This window comes from Gorilla gorilla, chromosome 3, assembly GCF_029281585.2.
Source record: "Gorilla gorilla gorilla isolate KB3781 chromosome 3, NHGRI_mGorGor1-v2.1_pri, whole genome shotgun sequence".
Classification (NCBI taxonomy): Eukaryota; Metazoa; Chordata; class Mammalia; order Primates; family Hominidae; genus Gorilla; species Gorilla gorilla.
Window position 1 is genome coordinate 195,328,614 of NC_073227.2, and position 21,726 is coordinate 195,350,339.

The 21,726-nt window shown below is 37.8% G+C and overlaps 1 protein-coding gene across 6 annotated transcripts in view; it reads left to right on the forward strand.

Annotated features, from left to right (window-relative positions):
* The window catches only part of CEP44 (centrosomal protein 44), a 50,129-nt gene extending 46,505 nt beyond the window's left edge, over positions 1–3,624 (forward strand). For all 6 annotated transcript variants that reach the window (XM_055385855.2, XM_055385857.2, XM_019025876.3 and 3 more), the window contains one exon: positions 1,726–3,624. In XM_055385855.2, the coding sequence (XP_055241830.1) occupies positions 1,726–1,839 (114 nt within the window). In that variant the 3' untranslated portion in view covers positions 1,840–3,624. The remainder of the gene's footprint in view (positions 1–1,725) is intronic.
* Positions 3,625–21,726: the final 18,102 nt, after the last annotated feature.

Below are 21,726 nucleotides of genomic sequence, written 5' to 3' on the forward strand. Positions count from 1 at the left end.
CTATCATCATTCTTTCTCAAGATAGATTTATGGTAAAAATAGACTACTGAACTGTCTTGTTAAATTTTTAAAGATGAATTTGGATGAGTTGCAAATAACATCCTCTACCCTTAGGTCAAAAAGAATATGTAAACCAAAATATTTTAGATAGGAATACTTATTATAGTTTCAACTTTCATACTTCTTATTAAAATGATTGTATAAGAAAATACAATATTTCTAATGTTTTTATTCAGAATATGTTCTGAATTTGTAACACATGTTCATTTTTTAATTGTTCAAAGTAACACACATTCATTTTATTGTCATTAAAATTTTCTTTAAAAGTCAAAGATCAAGTTGTACCCACAAATAAACTTTGTTAATATTTTGACGTATCTTATTTTCTTATTTTTCTATCTATATGTATATTTATGTAGATTTTGTATTTATTAAAAATGAAGATTGGCTGGGCGCAGTGGCTCACGCCTGTAATCCCAGCACTTTGGGAGGCCGAAGTGGGTGGATCACCCGAGCTCGGGAGTTCGAGACCAGCCTGGCCAACATGGCAAAACCCCATCTCTACTAAAAATACAAAAATTAGCCAGGCATGGTGGCGCGTGCCTGTAATCCCAGCTACTAGTGGGGCCGAGGCAGGAGGAGCATTTGAACCTGGAAGGTGGAGGTTGCAGTGAGCTGAGGTCATACCACTACACTCTAGCCTGGGCAACAGAGTGAGACTTCGTCTCAAAAAAAAAAAAAAAAATTATGTGATGCATGTAATTTTTATTCTTTTCATGGAAATCATGAATATTTTCCATATCATTAAATATATTTTCAAATGCAAAATATGGATTTTAATAACTACAAAATATTCTTTCCCTAGAAGTTCAACAAACATTTAATCTTTTATGTGCCAGGCATAACACCATAATCTTTTTTATTATAGCATGTGTTTTTTTAATTAAAAAGAAGCATTTCAAAACATTTTCTTAATATACCTCTCTCCAGGGATTATGCCAAGTATGCACATGAAAGCCTGTTTCTCTTTGATCAAGGGAGCTAGAGGCAACTCATAATCTAATAGTCAGGGGTTCTCAGAATTCATTCTCAACCTCTTTATTAACCTACTAAAAATATTTACCATAATCTTTTAAATCATTTTCCTATTGCATATTTTGCTGGTTTATAAAGTTCATTAATATAAAAAGTACCATGGTAAACATATCTACATGTAAATCTTTGATGATATGTATTATTATTTTCTTAGGATGTGCTTTCAGGATGTGCAGTGGTTAAGGCACTTGATATCTACTGATGGCTTTACACCCATAAAAGGTATACTTTTCTGTAGGAATTGTTGTTTAAGTGTATGCTCATCACAATGGAGTATTTTCATTTTTAATTAGTACATAAATTAGATCTCATAATTATGTTACCAATTTTTTAATTAAAGTAAGACAATTGCGTAGATTTCTTATTGCCATCACTCCTCACCAATGAGAAAAAAAAAAAAAACTCTGAACATTTAGCTGTTTATTCCGGTATCTAACAACATATTTCTAAATAATATGATTGTCATTTCTCTTTGTTTGCTTGGTCTTCTTTAGGCATTATTTTCAGGTACCTATTATGGAAGAGGAGGAAATATTAATAGCACTCTGACACTGCTCTAATTCCTATCTACCCATTCTGCCAATGCATTTAGATCATATTTTAATGTATAATTTTGTGTTTCCTTTCTAGAATTTTCCTGCATGGAGTGCTACATCCTCTTGTTCCAGTCTCAGCTGGCTGCTCCGGGGGCATACTTCATACCTTTCATCACAGAGCTTTGCTTGGCCTCTCTCCTGCATGTAATCTCTGTTTCTTGGATCCTGTGCTTAACTTTTCCTGCTGTACTCTGATGTTTCAGTGAAGCTCATCCATGAAGTCCAGAATTCTGCCTGGAAACCAGCTTCCTCCTCAGCTCCAGCTCTTTTAATGGGTATATCAAAACTGATGACTTTTTCCTTCCTGCTACATGGGTAACACTTAGTTGTTTGTCTAATTTCTATTTTCCAGAAATTTCTCAAAATGTCTGCTTATAGCCCCTCACTCATATTTTTCATGTGGGTTTATAGCTTTCATATTTCTTTATTATTGTAAATGGGGGCTGTGGAAGGTGAGAAAACACATGCTTTCTTAAAACAGAAGCTCTCTCCTTCATTAACTTAAATATTTTTATTGGCTCTAGAAAATGCATAAGGTTAGTACAAGATCAGTAGAGAGAAAGTCAAAGATTACAGAAGTGCTGAAGCAGACCATTCTTCCTTTCTTCCCAATGTCTATTAAGATCACACATAGGTAAACTGTTACAAATCCAGAATGGTGAAAGAGTCCAACAATGGCTGAGGGAAGTAGAGGTTAAGATATAGCTCAACAGTGAAAGTAGCAGGGAAAGAGCTGGGCAAGGCAAAGACCATCTTTTGTACCGTTGGTACAGTAGGCTAAAGGTACGGTGTTCCATATTAACTACAACAATATGAAGAAAAATAAATTAAGTCCCTTATACCTAAGACCTCTGTTTCTCTGTTGATTACATACGCAGTGGCAATGGAAAGAAGGGAAAATAATAGGGATAGCATTTGCTCATTCTCTGACCATGCAACACTGGCAGCATTCTAGACTTATTCTATTAATTGCATCAACCACATCTTATAAAACACATTTCCATAGGCCACATGTAATAGGCCTTGGCTTTATTCGTTGCATTTATTGGCTCCTTAAATTGACAACATATAATTGTTTTCATATAATTTTCATCAAATAAAATTCACTTTAATTTGTATGAACATATTTAAAGTGGAAAGTATCTTCCCAAATGGTCCATATCTTAAAGTGGCAGATATTTTATGGGCTTCACATCTGAACTGCCAGAGATCTCAGGCATAGCATGCATTAATCACAACCACTTACTGACCTGGTTCAGATACTTACTCAGTACATGGGGCTAGACTCAGAGTGTGCCTTAGGCTAAAGAAAAAATTATTCAAGTTGAGCATATCCATAAACTCTGGCTCAAACAGTGTATTTTGGGGGTAATAAACACAAGTTTGTTCCTAGTTGGAGGGGTATGATGCTTAGGTTTGAACCTGTTAACCTTCCTGGGTTTGAGGGCTAGAAAACGTGGAGACATTCCTTTCTAACTAACACATTTTCTAATAGAAACAATCCACCAGGATGTTGAGCCCACATTTTAAGAGTTCTTCGGAATTTACTGAAAATGGAAAACTGATTACATTGGGCACATAGGACATTTATATTTATAGAAACATTTTAGATAAGACAAGAATTTTAAAAGCCAGAAATCACTTTCAGTGGGCATTTTCAGAAAAATGTTGTCAACTTTTTGTAATTTTTAATAGGCATAAAAAAGATTGTTATATTGATATTGACAGAAATTAGGTGGTTAATTAGAGAGCGTAAAAGGATGAATTGCTCTAACATTGGTTTAGAATTTTTCTTTATATGATTCAATTTTGTGGTCTGGCAAAGGCCCAATAGTCGTTTATCTAGTATGCATACCTTTCCACAGCTGGATTTTCAAATATGATGATAAAGTTCATATGACAGACCTATTCTGAAAATAAATATGTCAGCAGGCTTTGCTTTATTTTATGCATTTATTCTGGATATAACATAACTTGGTACAAACACAGAATACAATTTAAGACATTTTGCCAGAGCTCTTCAAGTATAGCATCGTTTGAGATTGTGGAAGGTGATTTAGAAACACCTGGGTTGAGTATTTATATCCCAGCCTTAAATCCTAAAAGCCTTGCCGTTTTATAGTCCTTTCGGGAAAAGACAGGAACTACATTAATACTTGTTAGTGTAAAACTTAATGCATTGCTGGAAAAGCCTTGTAAAAAATCAGAAAATTATGCGAAAAATGAAGGGAAGATTAAAAAGGGTAGTGTTTGATCGGCATTTATAGGTTTAGGGATGTATTTTTTTAGAATATATTTTTAGGAATGTATCCTTCAAATTTTAGGGTTTGGGGGCATAATGAGAAGATTCACTGGAATAAAATTCTAAATCTTATATGTAAATGAGCATTTTTGTTCATAGTAATATTTAATGGAATGTGGCTAAGAGTCCTATCTAATGGTGAAACAAAAATGAACAAAATATTCTCCTCAAGCTCTATGTGGTCCTTCTGTTACCTCTGTCTTTTTAATGACACTGTTCTCATGCTCTTCTTCCTCCCTTCCTTACATCTGTTTGATCCAACTTGATGCCACACAAGACAAAAAGCTTATTTGATGGAAGAATATAAGCTGATAGATTAGTAGGGAGAAGAACCATAAGGTTTCCTCCTCTCTTCTTGGGTGATATGTTTACATTAACAGCAGTCATCTGGAGGAGCACCTCCAGCTTCCCTATCAGAGAGAGTGATTTTCAGACAGTGTAGTAGGAGAGCAAGCAGCACTGTAGCTCATGATGTAAATATTTTCTCAGAGTGGAAATTTTATAGCCTACCAGATAACATGTTAGCTGCATAACCTGTCATACTTTTGAAAAAGTCCCTTCACAAGATAATCTTTATCAATAATAAATAATAATAGTCATTGCTAACATGTTTGAGTACTTTAATTACTCTGGCCAGGCACAAAGTGGTTTACATATATTATCTCATTTGAATCTCCCAACAATCCTATTAGGCAGGTACTTTTGTTATCTCATTTTATGGATGAGATATCTGTCAATTCTCTTTTGTGATTAACGCACTACCTCTAAAATTAGTGGCTTAAAATATCAACCCATCATTTAACTCAAGATTCTGTGGATTGATGCCTTGGGTGCAGCTTAGCTGGCTTGTTCTTGGTCTTAGTTAGCCAGGAATAGGTGATCTTGGCTGAGCTCTATGAACCTGTGATCAGCTGGTGAGCCAGTTGGGGCTTGACTGGTCTATAAAGACCTTAGCTAGGTCCTACTCCAACAGGGCCTCTCCCCACACAGTTTCTCATTCTCTAGCCTGCTAGCCCTGGCTTGTTCATGTAGTAGTCTCACAGTTTCAAAAGCTCTCAAATGGAAACTGCAAGACCTCTTGAGGCCCAGGCGTGACACTAGCATAACCTCATTTTTGGTGCATTCTGTTGGTCAAAGCAAGTCACGACTCCTACCAGGTTCAAAGTATGGGGAAAAAGACTCCACTTTTCGAGAGGAGTGTCTTTGTGAGTATTTTTACGTTTGTTTCTGACTCTAAGAGATGTGTCATGACTTGCCAAAGATCACACAGTTAATAAATAAAGGAATTGAATTCAAATCCATGCAGTTTGAGGCCATTACACTGCATAATTCAGCATTGTGTTTCAAATGTCATTGTTAACCCTTGACCTCTTCCTCCCTTAATGCTAAGTAACCATATCAATTTCTTATTGTAAATTCTCTTTAAAATGTTACTAGTAGCTTTGACTGTGCAAACTGCAAGTTGTTAAATAATCTCTGCAAAATCTAATGGGTCTAGACCAGAATCTTGTAGACTCTCCATGAGTCTCAAGAGTTCATCAAGTCTCTTGGACAAGGAAGGGTGTCATATCTGAGACTCCAACTAATGACTTACTAACTCACTTACTAACTCATCTCTTCAGAATGGTCTCTAGGATTGGAAGCTAAATGTGGAGATTGAGAGTAGCTTTTGGGCCAGGCAATGGAAACCAAATAAACAAAATGAGTTACCAAATACCCTTTCCTGCATTCAGTTCCCTTCCCATCATTTTGATCAATGCTGAGTCTGTTTAGTCCAGGTGCAGTTTTATTTACTGACATCAGTGGCCTGGAATCATCAGGATTGCCTTATAGTTATTGGTTTTCATTTTGAATCCCAGATGACTATGGTTTTTCCCTCGATTATTTAACCACACATTTAATTCAAGTCTTATTCATGCTCAGTAAGTTAGCTTGTAATATCTCCATTTTCCCTAAATCTGTGAGCCTGGGGCATTGACATGAAATACTTCTAGGACCCAGGCTTTTAAAATTGGAAATATGGTTAGCTGCTTCTTATCTCAAATTTCCTTTCCCTATACCTTGGTGTACTAGTGAGCATTTTTTTTTTCATCTTAGACTTCTAGTTTTCTTTTTGATTAAGAAAAAAAAAAATGAGCTGAAGTAGAATTCTTTCTTCTTTTATTCATTGCCGTGCCCTTTAGTGGTTCCTGTACTGTGTATTTTGGAGAGTTAAAGACCTCAGGAGTCAGCACTGGATCTTAGGCAATGATAAAAGCTACTGACACAACAGCTATTTTCTCCAACGAGTCCAAGTTCTTTTGCTTTTGATTCCCTACTTCATGATGTTAGCAGTGAGAGTGGAAGAACAGTCTCAAAAAAAAGGTCAGCTTCTTTCCAGAGCCATTTGGTAAAAATAGGGAATGACTGCAGATTGTATTTTTCAATTTGTCACTCTGTCTAGAAATCTATTCTTTGACAAACCCCTGGTTCTTTGTATTTTCACAAATGGGGACCATATTTGTTATTTATTGTTGTGCATGTCTTTTTTTAAATTTTTTTTTTTTTTTTTGAGAAAGGGCCTTGCTTTGTCACCCAAGCTGTAGCACAGTGGAGTGATCATAGCTCTCTGTAGCCTTGAACTTGTGGGCTAAAGCGATCCTCCTGTCTCAGTCTCTGGAGTAGCTGGGACTATAGGAATGCCACCATGCCCCGCTCATTTTTTATTTTTTTTAGAGACAGTGCCTCACTATGTTATCCAGACTGGTCTTGATGCTGATCTCTAGCAATCCTCCCATCTCAGCCACCCAAAATGTTGGAATTACAGTATTGAGCCACCATGTCTGGCTGTGTATATCTTGTAGATTTCTACCAATAGTGTATGTGTCACTTATTAAAGGCCAAGCATCATTTTAAGTGTCTTCTCAGTACTTAATTTATTTAACATCCACATAATAATGTGGTGCAATGTACATTGCAGGCTTAAAAATGTTCATATTATTAAAACCTGGTATCTTTATATTCTGATAAAGGACATAACTAGATATACCTAGGTATGCATTGCAGACCTATTGATAACAGAGAAATAAAGGAAACATTCTATTAAGCAACAAGGGAATTGCAGTCACTCATACCATGTGTATAAAGGATAATTGCTGCAGTAGTAAGGCAAAAGCTAGACTTGAATACTTTATATAGAATATAGAATAACATCTTAAAAGCCTACAGACATACACCAACATGTTGTTCTGGGACATGAGAATATGGGTTTCTTTTTCTTTTAAATATTTACATATTTTTCTGTTTTCTAAAATTAACCCACTTTTTTTGATATTTTACCGAACAAAAATTATATATGTCTGATATATATCAGATATATATCTGAATTTGTTTCAGATAATTCAAATATATATATATATATTTGTTTGTTTGAGATGCAGTCTTGCTCTGTTGCCCAGGCTGGAGAACAGTGGTGCAATCTCGGCTCACTGCAACCTCCGCCTCCCAGGTTCAAGCGATTCTCCTGCTTCACCCTCCCAAGTAGCTGGGATTACAGTTGACCACCACCATGCCTGGCTAATTTTTGTATTTTTAGTAGACATGGGGTTTTACCATGTTGGCCAGGCTGGTCTTGAACTCCTGACCTCAGGTGATCCACCCTCCTTGGCCTCCCAAAGTGCTGGGATTACAGGTCTGAGCCACTGCACCCAGCCAAATTCAGGTATATTTTTTGATATATCAAACATTTGTATTATAATGATAAAATAGTTTATTAAGAAAGATAACATTTGCAGAAAGTACAGAAAAAATAAAAAGATATGTGAAACCATCATTTATAATCTCACTACTGTGAAGCATAAGTACTGTTATTTTCTCATATTACCTCTCATTCATTTTTTCTATATATCATTATATATATGCAAATGCACACCTACACATATACAGACACATATATACACAAACAATTTTGATTCCTAAATTTTACCTCATCATTAATTCCATATCACAAAAAATTCTTCATAAATATTTTAATTGCTACAAAATATTTCTTGGTACAAATGTGACATAATTTGTTTCCTCTCTTATTAGACTTTTGTGTTGTTTTTAATTTTTGATTTTATAAAAAATAGTGAGATTAACATACTTTTTGATAACTTTTTGTCTACTTTAAAAAAATATTTCCCAAGGGAATTGTTGGTGGCTTTCTAATCACCAAACCCACTGCTGTTTGTCAGTCCTCATCCTTCACATTGTTTGCACTGCTTGCCTGATGTCGGCCACCTCGTCTTCCTTGTCACATCCCTCTTCTCCCACGGCTTTCATGAAATAGTGGTTTCCTGATTTTGCCACTGGTCTAACACCTTTCTCAGTTTCCTAAAGGTTTGTTTTTCCTTGTACTTTTCTAACTTGATGGTCCTAATATTTGGAATTCAATCTCTTTTTCAGTTCTCATCTCCCTCATCCCTAAGCCATGTTTTTTGTTGTTTTTTTTTTTTTTTTTTTTGAGACTGAGTCTTGCTCTGTCGCCCAGGCTGGAGTGCAGCAGCACCATGTTGGCTCACTGCAACCTCCACCTCCCGGGTTCAAGTGATTCTCCTGCCTTAGCCTCCCGAGTACCTGGGACTACAGGTGCCTGCCACGCCTGGCTAATTTTTTGTATTTTTTGTAGAGACAGGGTTTCACTGTGTTAGCCAGGATGGTTTCGATCTTCAGATCTTGTGATCTGCCCACCTTGGCCTCCCAACGTGCTGGGATTATAGGTGTGAGCCACTGTGCCAGGCCAACCGTAAGGTTTTTTTGTTTTGTTTTGTTTTGTTTTGTTTTGTTTTTTGAGATGGAGTCTAGCTCTGTCACCAGGCTTGAGTGCAGTGATGTGATCTCAGCTCACCACAACCTCCGACTCCCTGGTTCAAGTGATTCTCCTGCCTTAGCCTCCCAAGTAGCTAGGATTACAGGCATGCACCACCACACCCAGCTAATTTTTGTATTTTTGGTAGAGACAGGGTTTCACCATATTGGCCAGGATGGTCTCCATCTCCTTACCTCATGATCCACCCGCCTCAGCCTCCCAAAGTGCTGGGCTTACAGGCGTGAGCCTCGGTGCCCAGCCAACTCTAAGCTTTTATGCTTCTATGAGGATTGCTAGTACATCTTTTCTTTGAGCTTTGAACTCTTTCCCATTCTCTAGATTTACATTTCTCCTTGCTGCAGATGGCCACTTCAAATTCAAAATGTTTGAAATGGGAAGCAAATTTACCACCAAGTCGACCTTTTCTCCTGTTATATTACCCTCTTATTTCTACATATAGCACTACGGTGCTTCCAGTCAGCAGGGCTTGAACTTGGAGTCTTTTTTAAAAAATGGCTTACTTGAGATGTAATCAAACTTTACATATTGAATGTATAAAGTTTGGTCTGTTTTAGAACCATTGCAACCATCAAGATGATCAACTCTATCACCCCAAAAGTATCTTTAAGCTCTTTTTAAATTTATTTCTCTCTCTAGCTCCATCCTGAGGCAAATGCTGATCTAATTTCCATCACTATAGATTGCTTTTCATTTTCTTGAGTTTTGTATGAATGAAATCATACAGTGTGTACTCAGCATAATGATGTGGAGATTTATCCACATTGTTGCATGCATTAATATCTTTTTCTTTTTATTGCCAAATAGTACATCACACATGGATGTACCATAATTTGTTTATCCATTCACTTGTTGATGACATTTGGATTGTTTCCAATTTTTGATTTTTAGAAATAAAGCTGCTATGAACATTGGTATTGTAAACCAAAAAGTATCTGAGACAAGTCTTAATCAATTTAAAAGTTTATTTTGCCAAGGTTAAGGACATGCCTATGACACAGCCTCAGAAAGTCCCAATGACATGTGCCCAAAGTGATAGGCTACAACTGGGTTTTACACATTTCTGGGAGACAAAAAACATCAATCAGTACATGTAAGATGTACATTGGTTTGGTCCCGAAAGGTAGGACAACAGGATGTGGAGGCTTCCAGGTCATAGGCAGATTCAAAGATTTTTCTGATTGGCAGTTGATTGAGTTATATAAAGACCTGAAATCTAATCTGTCGTGGGAGTTTTAAGAAAAGTAAAATTAAAATAAAGACCTGGAATCAGTAGAAAGAAATGTCTGGGTTACAATAAAGGGTTGTGGAGACCAAGGTTTTATCATCCAGATGAAGCCTCCAGGTAGCAGGCTTTAGAGAGAATAGACTGTAAATGTTTCTTATCAGACTTAAAGAGCCTTTTCTATCAGTTTTAAGGTCTGTGTTGATGTTAATGGTAATGAGGCACATCTGACTTCTCTTTCCCATCATGGCCTGAACTAGTTTTACAGGTTAACTTTGGAATGCCCTTGGGTGAGAGGAGAGGTCCATTCAGAATGGTTGGGGGCTTAGAATTTTATTTTTGATTTGAAGTATACAAGTCTCTCGAGTAAATTTCTAGGAGGTAAGCATATACTTAAATTTCAAAGAAACTGCCAAGCTGTTTCCGAAAGTAGTCATACAATTCCTATCAGCAGCATGTGAGAGTCTAGTTGCCCCATATCCTCACTGTCTTTATCCATTTATGATATTATAACAAAATGTTCCAGTTCTAGTACACATATATATATGCAGAATATATAACAAGCAGAATATTATCTTTTGTCTTTTAACTTTAATCTTTTCTGACTCTATTAGTCCATTCTCATGCAGCTAATAAAGACATAATAAAGACTGAATAATTTATAAAGGAAAGAGGTTAATTCGCTCACAGTTCAGCATGGCTAGGGAGGCCTCAGGAAACTTACAATCATGGCGGAAGGGAAAGCAGGCATGTCCTTCTTCATATGGCAGCAGCAAGGAGAAGTGCAAAGTGAAGGAGGGGAAAAGCCCCTTATAAAACCAACAGATCTCGTAAGAACTCACTCACCATCACAAGAACAGTATGGAGGTAACTGTCCCCATGATTCAATTACCTCCCACCACATTCCTCCCACAACACGTGGGAATTATGGGAACTACAATTTAAGATGAAATTTGGGTGGGGACATAGCTGAACCATATCACTGATCATTGAGTATATTATTAACTTTCTACATAGATTCAATGATTCAACTTCATATTATTAACTTTCTATGTAGACTCAATGATTCAACTACTTAAGTATGTCTAGGCTACTAATAAACCTTCTTGAATGAATAACAGATGAACAACTGAATATAAATGCAAACAGATGGCCATAAAGAGGATTCAGAATTGTCATCAGCCCTTCACAATCACTACATTTTCTCTAATAAGCTCATATGCCCATAGCACATTGCCAAAGTTTATTGACTTCTTCCAGAATTTTTGTATAAAATTATGATTATGATCTCATAGAGTTCAGGATTGCTTACCAAAGAGCATACCTCACCAGGATGATGCCCTTTCAAAGGACCTGGTGCCCCCAGGAGCACTGGGGGAGGGAGGCATACAGATGCATTGCATGACATTCTTAGCCTAAACCCTGCTTTATGATCTCAGAATCTTCCAAACTTCTAGTCCTTCCAGATCTGAAAATCTGTAGTCACTCCATGATCCAGATCCAAAATTGTTGGTTTGAAGTCTATTTTATCAGAGACTAGGATTGCAACCCCTCCTTTTTTTTTTGCTTTCCAATTGCTTGGTAAATATTCCTCCATCCCTTTCTTTTAAGCCTATGTGTGTCTTTGCACGTGACATGGGTCTCCTGAATACAGCACACCAATGGGTCTTGACTCTTTATCCAATTTGCCAGTCTGTGTCTTTTAACTGGGGCATTTAGCCCTTTTACATTTAAGGTTCATATTGTTATGTGTGAATTTGATCCTGTTATTATGATGCTAGCTGGTTATTTTGCACATTAGTTGATGCAGTTTCTCCATAGTGTTGTTTGTCTTTATATTTTGGTATGTGTTTTGGAGTGGCTGGTAGCAGTTTTTCCTTTCCATGTTTAGTGCTTCCTTCAGGAGCTCTTATAAGGCAGGCCTGGTGGTGACAAAAATCCCTCAGCATTTGCTTGTCTGTAAAGGGTTTTATTTCTCCTTCACTTATGAAGCTTAGTTTGGCTGAATATGAAATTCTGGGTTGAAAATTCTTTTCTTTAAAAATGTTGAATATTGGCCCCCACTCTCTTCTGGCTTGTAGGGTTTCTCCAGAGAGATCCACTATTAGTCTGATGGGCTTCCCTTTGTGGGTAACCTGACCTTTCTCTATGGCTGCCCTTAACATTTGTTCCTTCATTTCAACCTTGGTGAATCTGATGATTATGTGTCTTGGGGTTCCTCTTCTTGAGGAGTATCTTAGTTGTATTCTCTGTATTTCCTGAATTTGAATGTTGGCCTGTCTTACTAAGTTGAGGAAGTTCTCCTGGATAATATCCTGAAGTGTGTTTTCCAACTTGGTTCCATTCTCCTCATCACTTTCAGGTACACCAATCAATCGTAGGTTTGGTCTTTTCATATAGTCCAATATTTCTTGGAGACTTTGTTCCTTCCTTTCATTATTTTTTTCTCTAATCTTGTCTTCATGCTTTATTTTATTAAGTTGATCTTCAATCCCTGATATCCTTTCTTCCACTTGATTGATTCGGCTATTGATACTTGTGTATGCTTCATGAAGTTCACGTGCTGTGTTTTTCAGCTCCATCAGGTCATTTATGTTCTTCTCTAAACTAAGTGTTCCAGTTAGCAGTTCCTGTAACCTTTTATTAAGGTTCTTAGCTTCCTTGCATTGGGTTAGAACATGTTCCTTTAGCTCAGAGGAGTTTGTTATTACCCACCTTCTGAAGCCTACTTCTGTCAATTTGTCAAACTCATTCTCCATCCAGTTTTCTTCCCTTGCTGGCAAGGAGTTGTGATCCTCTGGAGGATAAGAGGCATTCTGTTTTTTTGAATTTTCAGCATTTTTGCGCTGCTTTTTCCTTGTCCTCCTGGATTTACCTATTTTTGATCTTTGATGCTGATGACCTTTGGATGCGGTTTTTGCATGGGCATCCTTTTTGTTGATGTTGGTGTTATTGCTTTCTGTTTGTTAGTTTTCCTTCTGTAGTCAGGCCCCTCTTCTGTAGGTCTGTTGGAGTTTGCTGAAGGTCCACTACAGACCCTGTTTGCCTGGGTATCACCAGTAGAGGCTGCAGAATGCAAAGATTGCTGGCCGCTCCTTCCTCTGGAGGTTTCATCCCAGAGGGGCACCTGCCAGATGCCAGCTGGAGCTCTCCTGTATGAGGTATCTGTTGACCCCTGCTGGGAGGAGGTGTCTCCCAGTGAGGAGGCACGAGGGTCAGGGACCCACTTGAGAAGGCAGTCTGTCCCTTAGCAGAGCTCAGGCACTGTGCTGGGAGATCCGCTGCTGTCTTCAGAGCTGGTAGGCAGGAACATTTAAGTCTGCTAAAGCTGTGCACACAGCTGCCCCTTATCCCAGGTGCTCTGTCCCAGGGAGATGGGAGTTGTATCTATCAGCCCCTGACTGGGGATGCTGCCTTTCTTTCAGACATGCCCTGCCCAGAGGGGAGGAATCTAGAGAGCCAGCTGACATATTTTTTATCCTCATGCCTACTTATGATCTTGCTTGATTGGTGATACTAATTTTAAGAATTATGAAAAAAAAATTGAATATTTCTTTTACACGTGCATTTGCCTTGAAACATGATAAAAGTCCCACTTATCCTCAAACAGAAACCACCAATTTCTTTTGATCCAACCATTATATCAAGTTCCTGTGTCCTTTCTATTCCTTATCACATTTCTTAAGAGGTCAGTCACACTTGATGTGTCTACTTTCTTAACTCCCATGCAATCTCCAACTGATTACAGTTTATTTTCTCCCATTGAAGGAAACTCTTAATTAGGAAGACAATGACCTCTTGCAGCCCAAATCCAACATGTTTTAATTATGCATCCTATTTAACCTCTGGTTAGTATTTGACACTATGCCACACCTGTGTGTCAAGAAGATTTGTTTTTTTTAAAAGAGTTCAGCATTGTACACAGATGTTTTTAAAGCTCTATATAAGGAAATATTGCTAGAACTGGAAGTCGTACAACTCCTCCTTCTTGAGAACTGCTCCAATGTGTTATACTCTACACATCAATTAATGCCCTTTGTATGGTACTGTGTCATTTCTCACTTCTTTCTTTTTCTCAACTCTCAAATACAGGAGGATGCCAAATCCCATAGCTTCTACCTGAGAAATAGTTCTTAGCTATTCTTCTTCTTCCCAGAAGTGATTGTGATGGGAAGCCCTCATTTTTCTCTCAATTAGAAAATATAATAGTCCCTAATCGATTTTCCTGTTACTAGTGTCCCATACTCTAGTCATATCTCACACTGTAAACCAAAGCCAATGATATGGATATCTCTCCCATGAAGTTCTCTATCATTTCTCTGTTGTTTCCAAGATGAAGCTCCAGCACCCTATTTCCGGATCTCACAGGGTGGTCCCTGGATCAGAAGAATCAACATTTCCTGAGAACTTGTTAGCATAACAAAACCTTTGATCCCATCTCAGAGCTATTGAAGCCCAAACACTTTAGTCCAGGTGATTCTGATTCACACTAAAGTTGGAGAACCACTGCCCCAGCTGGCTAGTAGAGGAAACTGTTTGTTCAGGCTGCTACCAGACTTCGCTGCCTCTCCTGCATTTGTATTTCTCTTGCACTTTATGTTATTTTCTTATTGACTATCTCATCTTGCAAATGCCAGACATTAGGACCGACCTTCCAGACTGGAATACCACACCTGAATTTTTTTTCCTGGCAAATTGCTATTATTACTTCACTATCCATTTCAAATGCTGTGAGAATTCCAGCCTTCTTCAAGATCCGTTCTTGCTCCATCCGTCCTCCATTGGTATTTTGTTCACATCTCTGTAACAGCATTTACCATGTCATATCTTAATTTATCTTTCTAAAGATCATATTTTCCTCCTAAAACTGTGAATTCCTCACATATAGACTAGATCTTGTTCAACATCGTTCCCCTAGTGGCCTAGCTTGCTGTTTTCTGTTTTTCTCTTCTTTTTTTGCCACCTCTTTACACAAAAGATTTGAGAGTAGGAAAATATTTTTGAAGTGAAATATTTCAACTCAACACCATAATGGTAATCAAGAAGCTTGGCAACTATTACAACTGTGTAGGGGCCTTTTTGCATATCAGAGCAACCAGTCTCCTATTGTTCTTTTGTCCATCTGTGTGCATAAAATGACAGTAATTAATTGAGACAGACTGATTCCTCTCACACACTTCCCATATGTTCTTTCTAGTCTACTTTATCCATGTGTCCCGATAGGCCTCTTTTATACAACTTCCTTTGTGACCCCCAGATTCTGACAACAAGGATCTAATGTTTCCTAGGTGATTTCTCTCTATTGTTCAAAAATCCTGTTGCCTTAGGTGCAGTTCTTTCAATTCCCTCTCCTGATTTTTTAAAAATCTGATTGCCATTTGTGATGAAGGAACACTGTGTGGTGAAGAGATGAAGGAACCTCAGGGTTTGGGCTCTGTTTGATGGCCTCTTTCATTAAAATGCAGCCCTCTCCCCTTGCTCATATTTAATTCAATAAGATGGACGTAAAACAGGCAATTTTACTCCAGGTGTGAAAATACATTAGTTTCGAAAAAACAGGAGCTGATATTTTCAGATCAGTTTGGGGTAGCTTTGCTATTACTATGGACTTGTTACAGGTGTCTTCATGTTTCCATAGCTTGATGTTAAACTGCTTAGTAAATAACTATACCAAAGCACCAAATTAAATTCATTAGCTTAAAAGCTTAATGCAGTTTCAACTGGTAATTGTACATTTACAGAGAAAATCGTGTGCCTTGTTTTAGAGAAATGAAATTAGAGAGTTAAGCCAAAATAGATTATTTTAATTACAAACTAAACAGGTTAGAACACTTTTTGATTAAAATCTAGCAAAACAATATCAGTCAATAATTTTTAAATGATCTCTTAATTTCATCAGAGTATTAAATATTCCTTGATGACTTCCATAGATTTATTTTATGATATGCAGAAAACTAAATCTGCAAAACCAGAAGCAGAGTGACTTCTTAATGTGATTTTCATTGTCATTGATGGGACAGATTTTTGACAAATCTCATTGTTAGCTCTGAACCGTTAGAGCAGTTTATTTTCCAGCAGCAAGTAATTCCAACTTGATACAATGGTTAACATGAACATCTAGTTCATGAGCTAAATCTAAACCCCTAACTGTTAAATTTACTTCATGTAAGGAAACCTTAGGGTCGACCTGCAGCAATTTCTTACAGTAAAGAAAGGGAACTATTGCAATACTTTGAACTCCAGGTAAGTGAGAGACATAACATTGATGTCTCTCTGATGTTCCACTTCAAGATAATAATAGATCTATTCTTAAAGAATCGTGTAAAGCTTAAGCTTTTTGAGCCATAGTATCTGTGAAAAGGATACATTTGGAGACCAGTTGTTCGAGGTGCTGATGTGCTGCCCATATGTCTCAATCTGCTGTAATGGGCAACTGAGGCCATATAAATACAACACTTTTTTTCCCCTGCAGGCTCTGTGTAATCCTTTCTGTGTCAAAGGCAGACAGGACATCATCCTACAACAGGTCTCTGCACTTGAACTTTTCAGCCTCTGCCAATGGCCAGAGTTGTTAATTACCTATCATAAATTGCCTTCTCTGAGCATTTCCAAATGTTTGCCCCTAGTTTTGCCTATTATGATTGTGTATCTATTAGGAATATTCCAAGGCAGGAGAATAATCAGTCTTTCTGTACCTTAAACTAGAGATGTAGGGATTAGGCAGACTGCGGGAAGGGAAGAGTAGCACTTTGCCTTCTACCAGGAGAAGCCCTGAGGAGAATTTATCCTTGTATCACGATTATCTTTTCCAGCATTGAAAAGAGGTATTCAAATTCAGTGATAACTAAATCAACATCAGGCTCCTACTATGGTTTTTTCCTTCTTACTAGTCTTCTGAGAGGGGTGCTCTCCCTAAGCACCCTGGAGAGTGCTGGCTGCACCCTTAGAGAAAGGCAACGATGCTTGGAGAGTGTGTTTTGCCATGTGCTGTGAGGTGTGTGTGTGAAAATTCGAATTGACAGCTTTTGTATTTTCATCAACCATACTGCATCCCTTGTAATTTAGCCCAGAAAACTAGGTGGAGGATAAGAAACCTAATTGTGATCTTGCATAGGGCATCTGAATGTCCAGGATATTGTTAGTTGCCCTGAAGAATGCTGGAGAATGTTCAGGTCCCCTCTGAGGGAACTTAATAACCTCAATCTCTCCATGAGGGAGCCTTATTGGTTCCCTGATAAGAAACCTGGAGTTAAAATTAAGAAACCTGGCTGCAATTAAAAATTATAAATTTTTAATTGAAATTAAGTGAAAGTGACCAGAAAAAAGAACCAGATATTGTTTGTGTGTGCGTGCGTGTGTGTGTGTGTGTTTGTGTGTGATTGTGTGTGTGTTTTAGGAAGGAAGTTACTTAAAGAAGTATTTCTTTCTGTCCTGCAGAGATAAAGATTTTTGGTTGCTTCTGACTGACTTGGATGGATTCTTAATGCTATTTCAGGCTGGTGATGCTGGTGGCTAAAATTGATGAAAAAGTGTTTGTTTAACACCTACAGCCAATTGTGGCTTTTATTTATTCATTCACGTATTTATTAATCATCACCTGTATTCCACACACTCAGGCTGGCACCTGGATACTCTTTCAAGAAAAGCTAAGCATTATTTTTGTAATTATTGTGTAATGAGCTAGGCAGCTCACTTTACTTCTCTGAGCTACATGTCAAGAAAACAATTGTTAAAATAAGTTCCTCTAATCAAACCAACACAGCTGGCTTTTGTGGCTGTGGGAGCATTGCCAGAATATCAGAGAAAAGTTGTTACGGGTTGAGAATCCCTAATCCAAAGATCTGAAATCTGAAATGTTTCAAAATGGAAACTTTTTGAGTGCCGACAAAATTATTTAAAATATTGTATAAAATTACCTTCAGTCTATGTGTATACAGTGTATATGAAACATAAATGAATTTTATGTTTAGAATTGGGTCTCCCCAAGAAATCTCATGATGTATATGAAAGTATTCCAAAATCCAAAAAAATCTGAAATCCGAAACACTTCTGGCTGTAAGTGCTTTAGATAAGGGTTATTCAACCTGTACAAAAAATGAGGGTTCACATTATTTGGTGATAAGTTGATAAAACTTAATGAAACACGGATTGCCAGACAGAAATCCTTCATCTAGAGCTAGATGTTAATTACCATGGTTGAAGATCAATTCTTTCTAATTTATTTAACAAACTACTTTGACTGAATATTAGAATACAAATTATAGAGAAAAACCAAGATATCTCCTTCAGTAATTTCATTGTAACAGAATTGGTACTTATTCATCCATTATTCCCCACATGTATTTGAATGACCAATTAATAGTGCTAGAAGCTTGCAGTATAGCAGAGGAAGATGTAAATGCACTACAATATCTAAATTCTGAAAAAAAGAAGCTTTAAAGCTACAGTGCCGGGGAGGTGGGGAGCGGGGTGCAAAAAAAGTCATAATAAAAGCGAAAGAATAACTCACTAGCGGTAAGATAATAGTCTCAGCATCCTCTTAAACACTATGTCTCCTTCCTTTCCTTTTTCCCAGACAGAAAGAAAAGAGACAGGTACCACCATTAGGGGTTTATAGCTGTTATCTTAAACCTGTATTTTTTTTTCTTCTTCCTTTTTAACTAAGTGGCTTTACTTGACTAAACTCTTAGATAGGTAGAAGGAGAGGCCTCTAGGCTCCAGAAAGAAGAATCAAAGTAAACAGCTTTGGGAAAAAGAGCTCCTGGGGAAACCTAAAACAACATAAGGGGTAAATGGAGTTTTCTGGATTTAAGTCTGTAAAACTACATTTCACAGCATTTTGCTGAAGCTTAATTCTGAGTGATGATGCACCCAAATAATTTGCTCAAGTGTTTATTCATCTCGTTTTAATTCTGGTTCCTGATAGTTTAAAGAGATTATTAAGCAAAGTATATGGGAGGTGATTTCATTGTTTAGACCGAGCTCCTACACTGGGCTCCAGCAGACAATGAAGTCACTCATGCTAGGTGTCATGCACAATTACACTAAACTTTGAAACAGGCAAGGTTTCCAGAAATGAGAAGATTCACAGCAACTAAGCAGAAGGGGCTCATTTTACCTGAGCCAGCATGATAAGGAAGCCCCTTCTGTGTTAACCCTATAAGTAAAGTAACTTTGAAATGACCAATCTGCTTTTGTTCCTTGTTTCTGCTTTCTTCAGCCCTTTTCTGCCTATAAAGCCAACCTATAAACCAGAGCACGCATTCTGTTTTATAGAATGAGATATTGCCCAGTTCTAGAATCACTAATAACAGCTAATTACATCTTAAAACCAAACTTGTTGTAATTTTATTTTTTAACAATATCAGTAAAGGTGCCTTTATTCTAAGAGCTATATGAGGTGGTTTGATCATATTATTCACAGAATTATAAAGTTAGCATAAGAAAATTATGAAATTAAACCCCAAATTGTTTGTTGAATATGGTGGCTGGTTATTAATCTTGAAGATAGGAAATAAGATGTTCCTTGATTAGTGTTGGTCCTGAAAGAACTTATTGTCTTATTAAGAAGAAAAGACTCAAGAAAAGTAATCCAAAACAGAATATAGTCAAGTTTCAACTGTGTGTATTATAGATGTTCAGAGAATTGTGTTGTGTTGATTTTTGTTAGCATAGAAGGCATTGTAAAATGTGTGTGACTAGAAGCCAATTAGAACTGAGTGTGTGTGTGTGTGTGTGTGTGTTTGAGACAGAGTCTCGCTCTGTCGCCCAGGCTGGAGTGCAATGGCGCGATCTTGACTCACTGCAACCTCCACCTCCTGGTTCAAGTGATTCTTCTGCCTCAGCCTCCCGAGTAGCTGGGACTACAGGTGCCCACCACCACGCCCAGGTAATTTTTGTATTTTTAGTAGAGATGGGATTTCACCAGGTTGGCCAGGCTGGTCTCAAACTCCTGATCTCACGTGATCCACCTGCCTCGGCCTCCCAAAGAGTGTTTTTACAGGCTCTATTCCTTATTCCTGGAGTCATCTTAGGGAAATTTTCTGACATTTTGTTGCCTTAGAACTCTCATCTGTAAAGTAGAGAGAAAGATGCCTCACTAGCTTGCTGAAGACTAATGAGATACAATTTTGAGAAGTCATTTTTTTCATCCCAGTGATTTTCACCAACCATGATCATGCTAAATTTGTCTCACTCAAAACCAGGCATAATGTAATGCTGTTAAGAACATATTATTCTAATATTCGGTCCGGAATTCCTCTCTGTGAACCGTTTCTGTTTAGAATCTGTGTTCATAAATGCTGGGAGTGTGTCAGCTGGTGACTTCAGAGGAAAGGGGAACCACTACACATGAGGTAAAAGGAGGAATGTGTTGTTTTGCTACTGAGAAGGACTGGGGAGGGGAGTGGAATAAAAGGTGGGAGCAGAGAAGAGTCAGGCCAGCAAAATCAAAAAGCAGGTGCTGCAGAGAAAGAGCCAGGAGAGAAACTTCTGGTGGTGAGTGATAAAAATGGACTTGGGGGACAGGACAATATAATAAGTGATGAGCTTTTGCCCCCCCGTCTCTCCAGTCATCAGGAAAGTCTATTGTGCTTATAAATGCTTTGTTTCAATTTTTGGCAAACACAGTAAAGGAGCTGTTTTATATCTGGTAGCACCTCATGTTGACCCCAATATAAACGAGAAACAAGAGCCCAAGAAGCAGAGGAAGTTAGGAGATAGTAAGCTGTCCAGAAATTAGCCAACGAATGTGGAATGGCTCTAGACTTCTGTAGCAATTGGAAATATGAGGTTAGTTCCAGGTTTATGTAAATCACCAAGGGTTAGATGAACTCCCATATGGCATATTACACCAATTTGTAAGGACATCAGAAAATAGTTCATATTGTTTCAAAGTTGGCTCCATAAGTGGGCAATTGTTTTTAATATATATCAGGGCTTAGAACATGATACCCCAATAATATGGCACCTTGGCATAAGCAGAAAGCTCACTCTCTGACTTTCTCCAACCTTCTCTCCCAGGCCATAAAAATCATTCTCTCTCCCTCCATGTGGAGAATGAAGACTTTTGGGGACACCTTAAATCCAGAGAAAAGGAAAGAAGGTACATACAGCCAGAACAGAATCTGAACAAACAGGCCTTGCTAAGTTCCCCCCAGTTTATTGATCATATCCTTTTTGATCAATCAGGCTTCTTCTTTTTTTCTTTTTTTCTTTTTTTTTTTTTTTGAGGCAGAGTCTCATTCTGTCACCCAGGCTGGAGTGTGCAGCAGCATGACCTCGGCTCACCTCAACCTCTGCCTCCCAGGTTCAAGCAATTCTCCTGCCGCAGCCTCCCGAGTAGCTGGGATTACAGGTGCCCGCCACCACGCCCAGCTAATTTTTGTATTTTTAGTAGAGACGAGGTTTGACCATGTTGGCCAGGCTGGACAATCAGACTTTTATGTGACTGTCCATTCTTTAGCAAACCTAGGCATAAAAATACACAGCTTTTCCTAAGTCTTCAGGTCGTCATTTCCGAAGTTTCCTGTGTCACACAAAATTTTGGTTAAAAAATTTTGTTATGCCTTTCTCGTTAATCTGTCTTTTGTTATAGGTGTCATTCACCAATTGTCAACTTCGCAATTGGTATGAAAAAGATACTACTTTTTCTCTCCTGCAC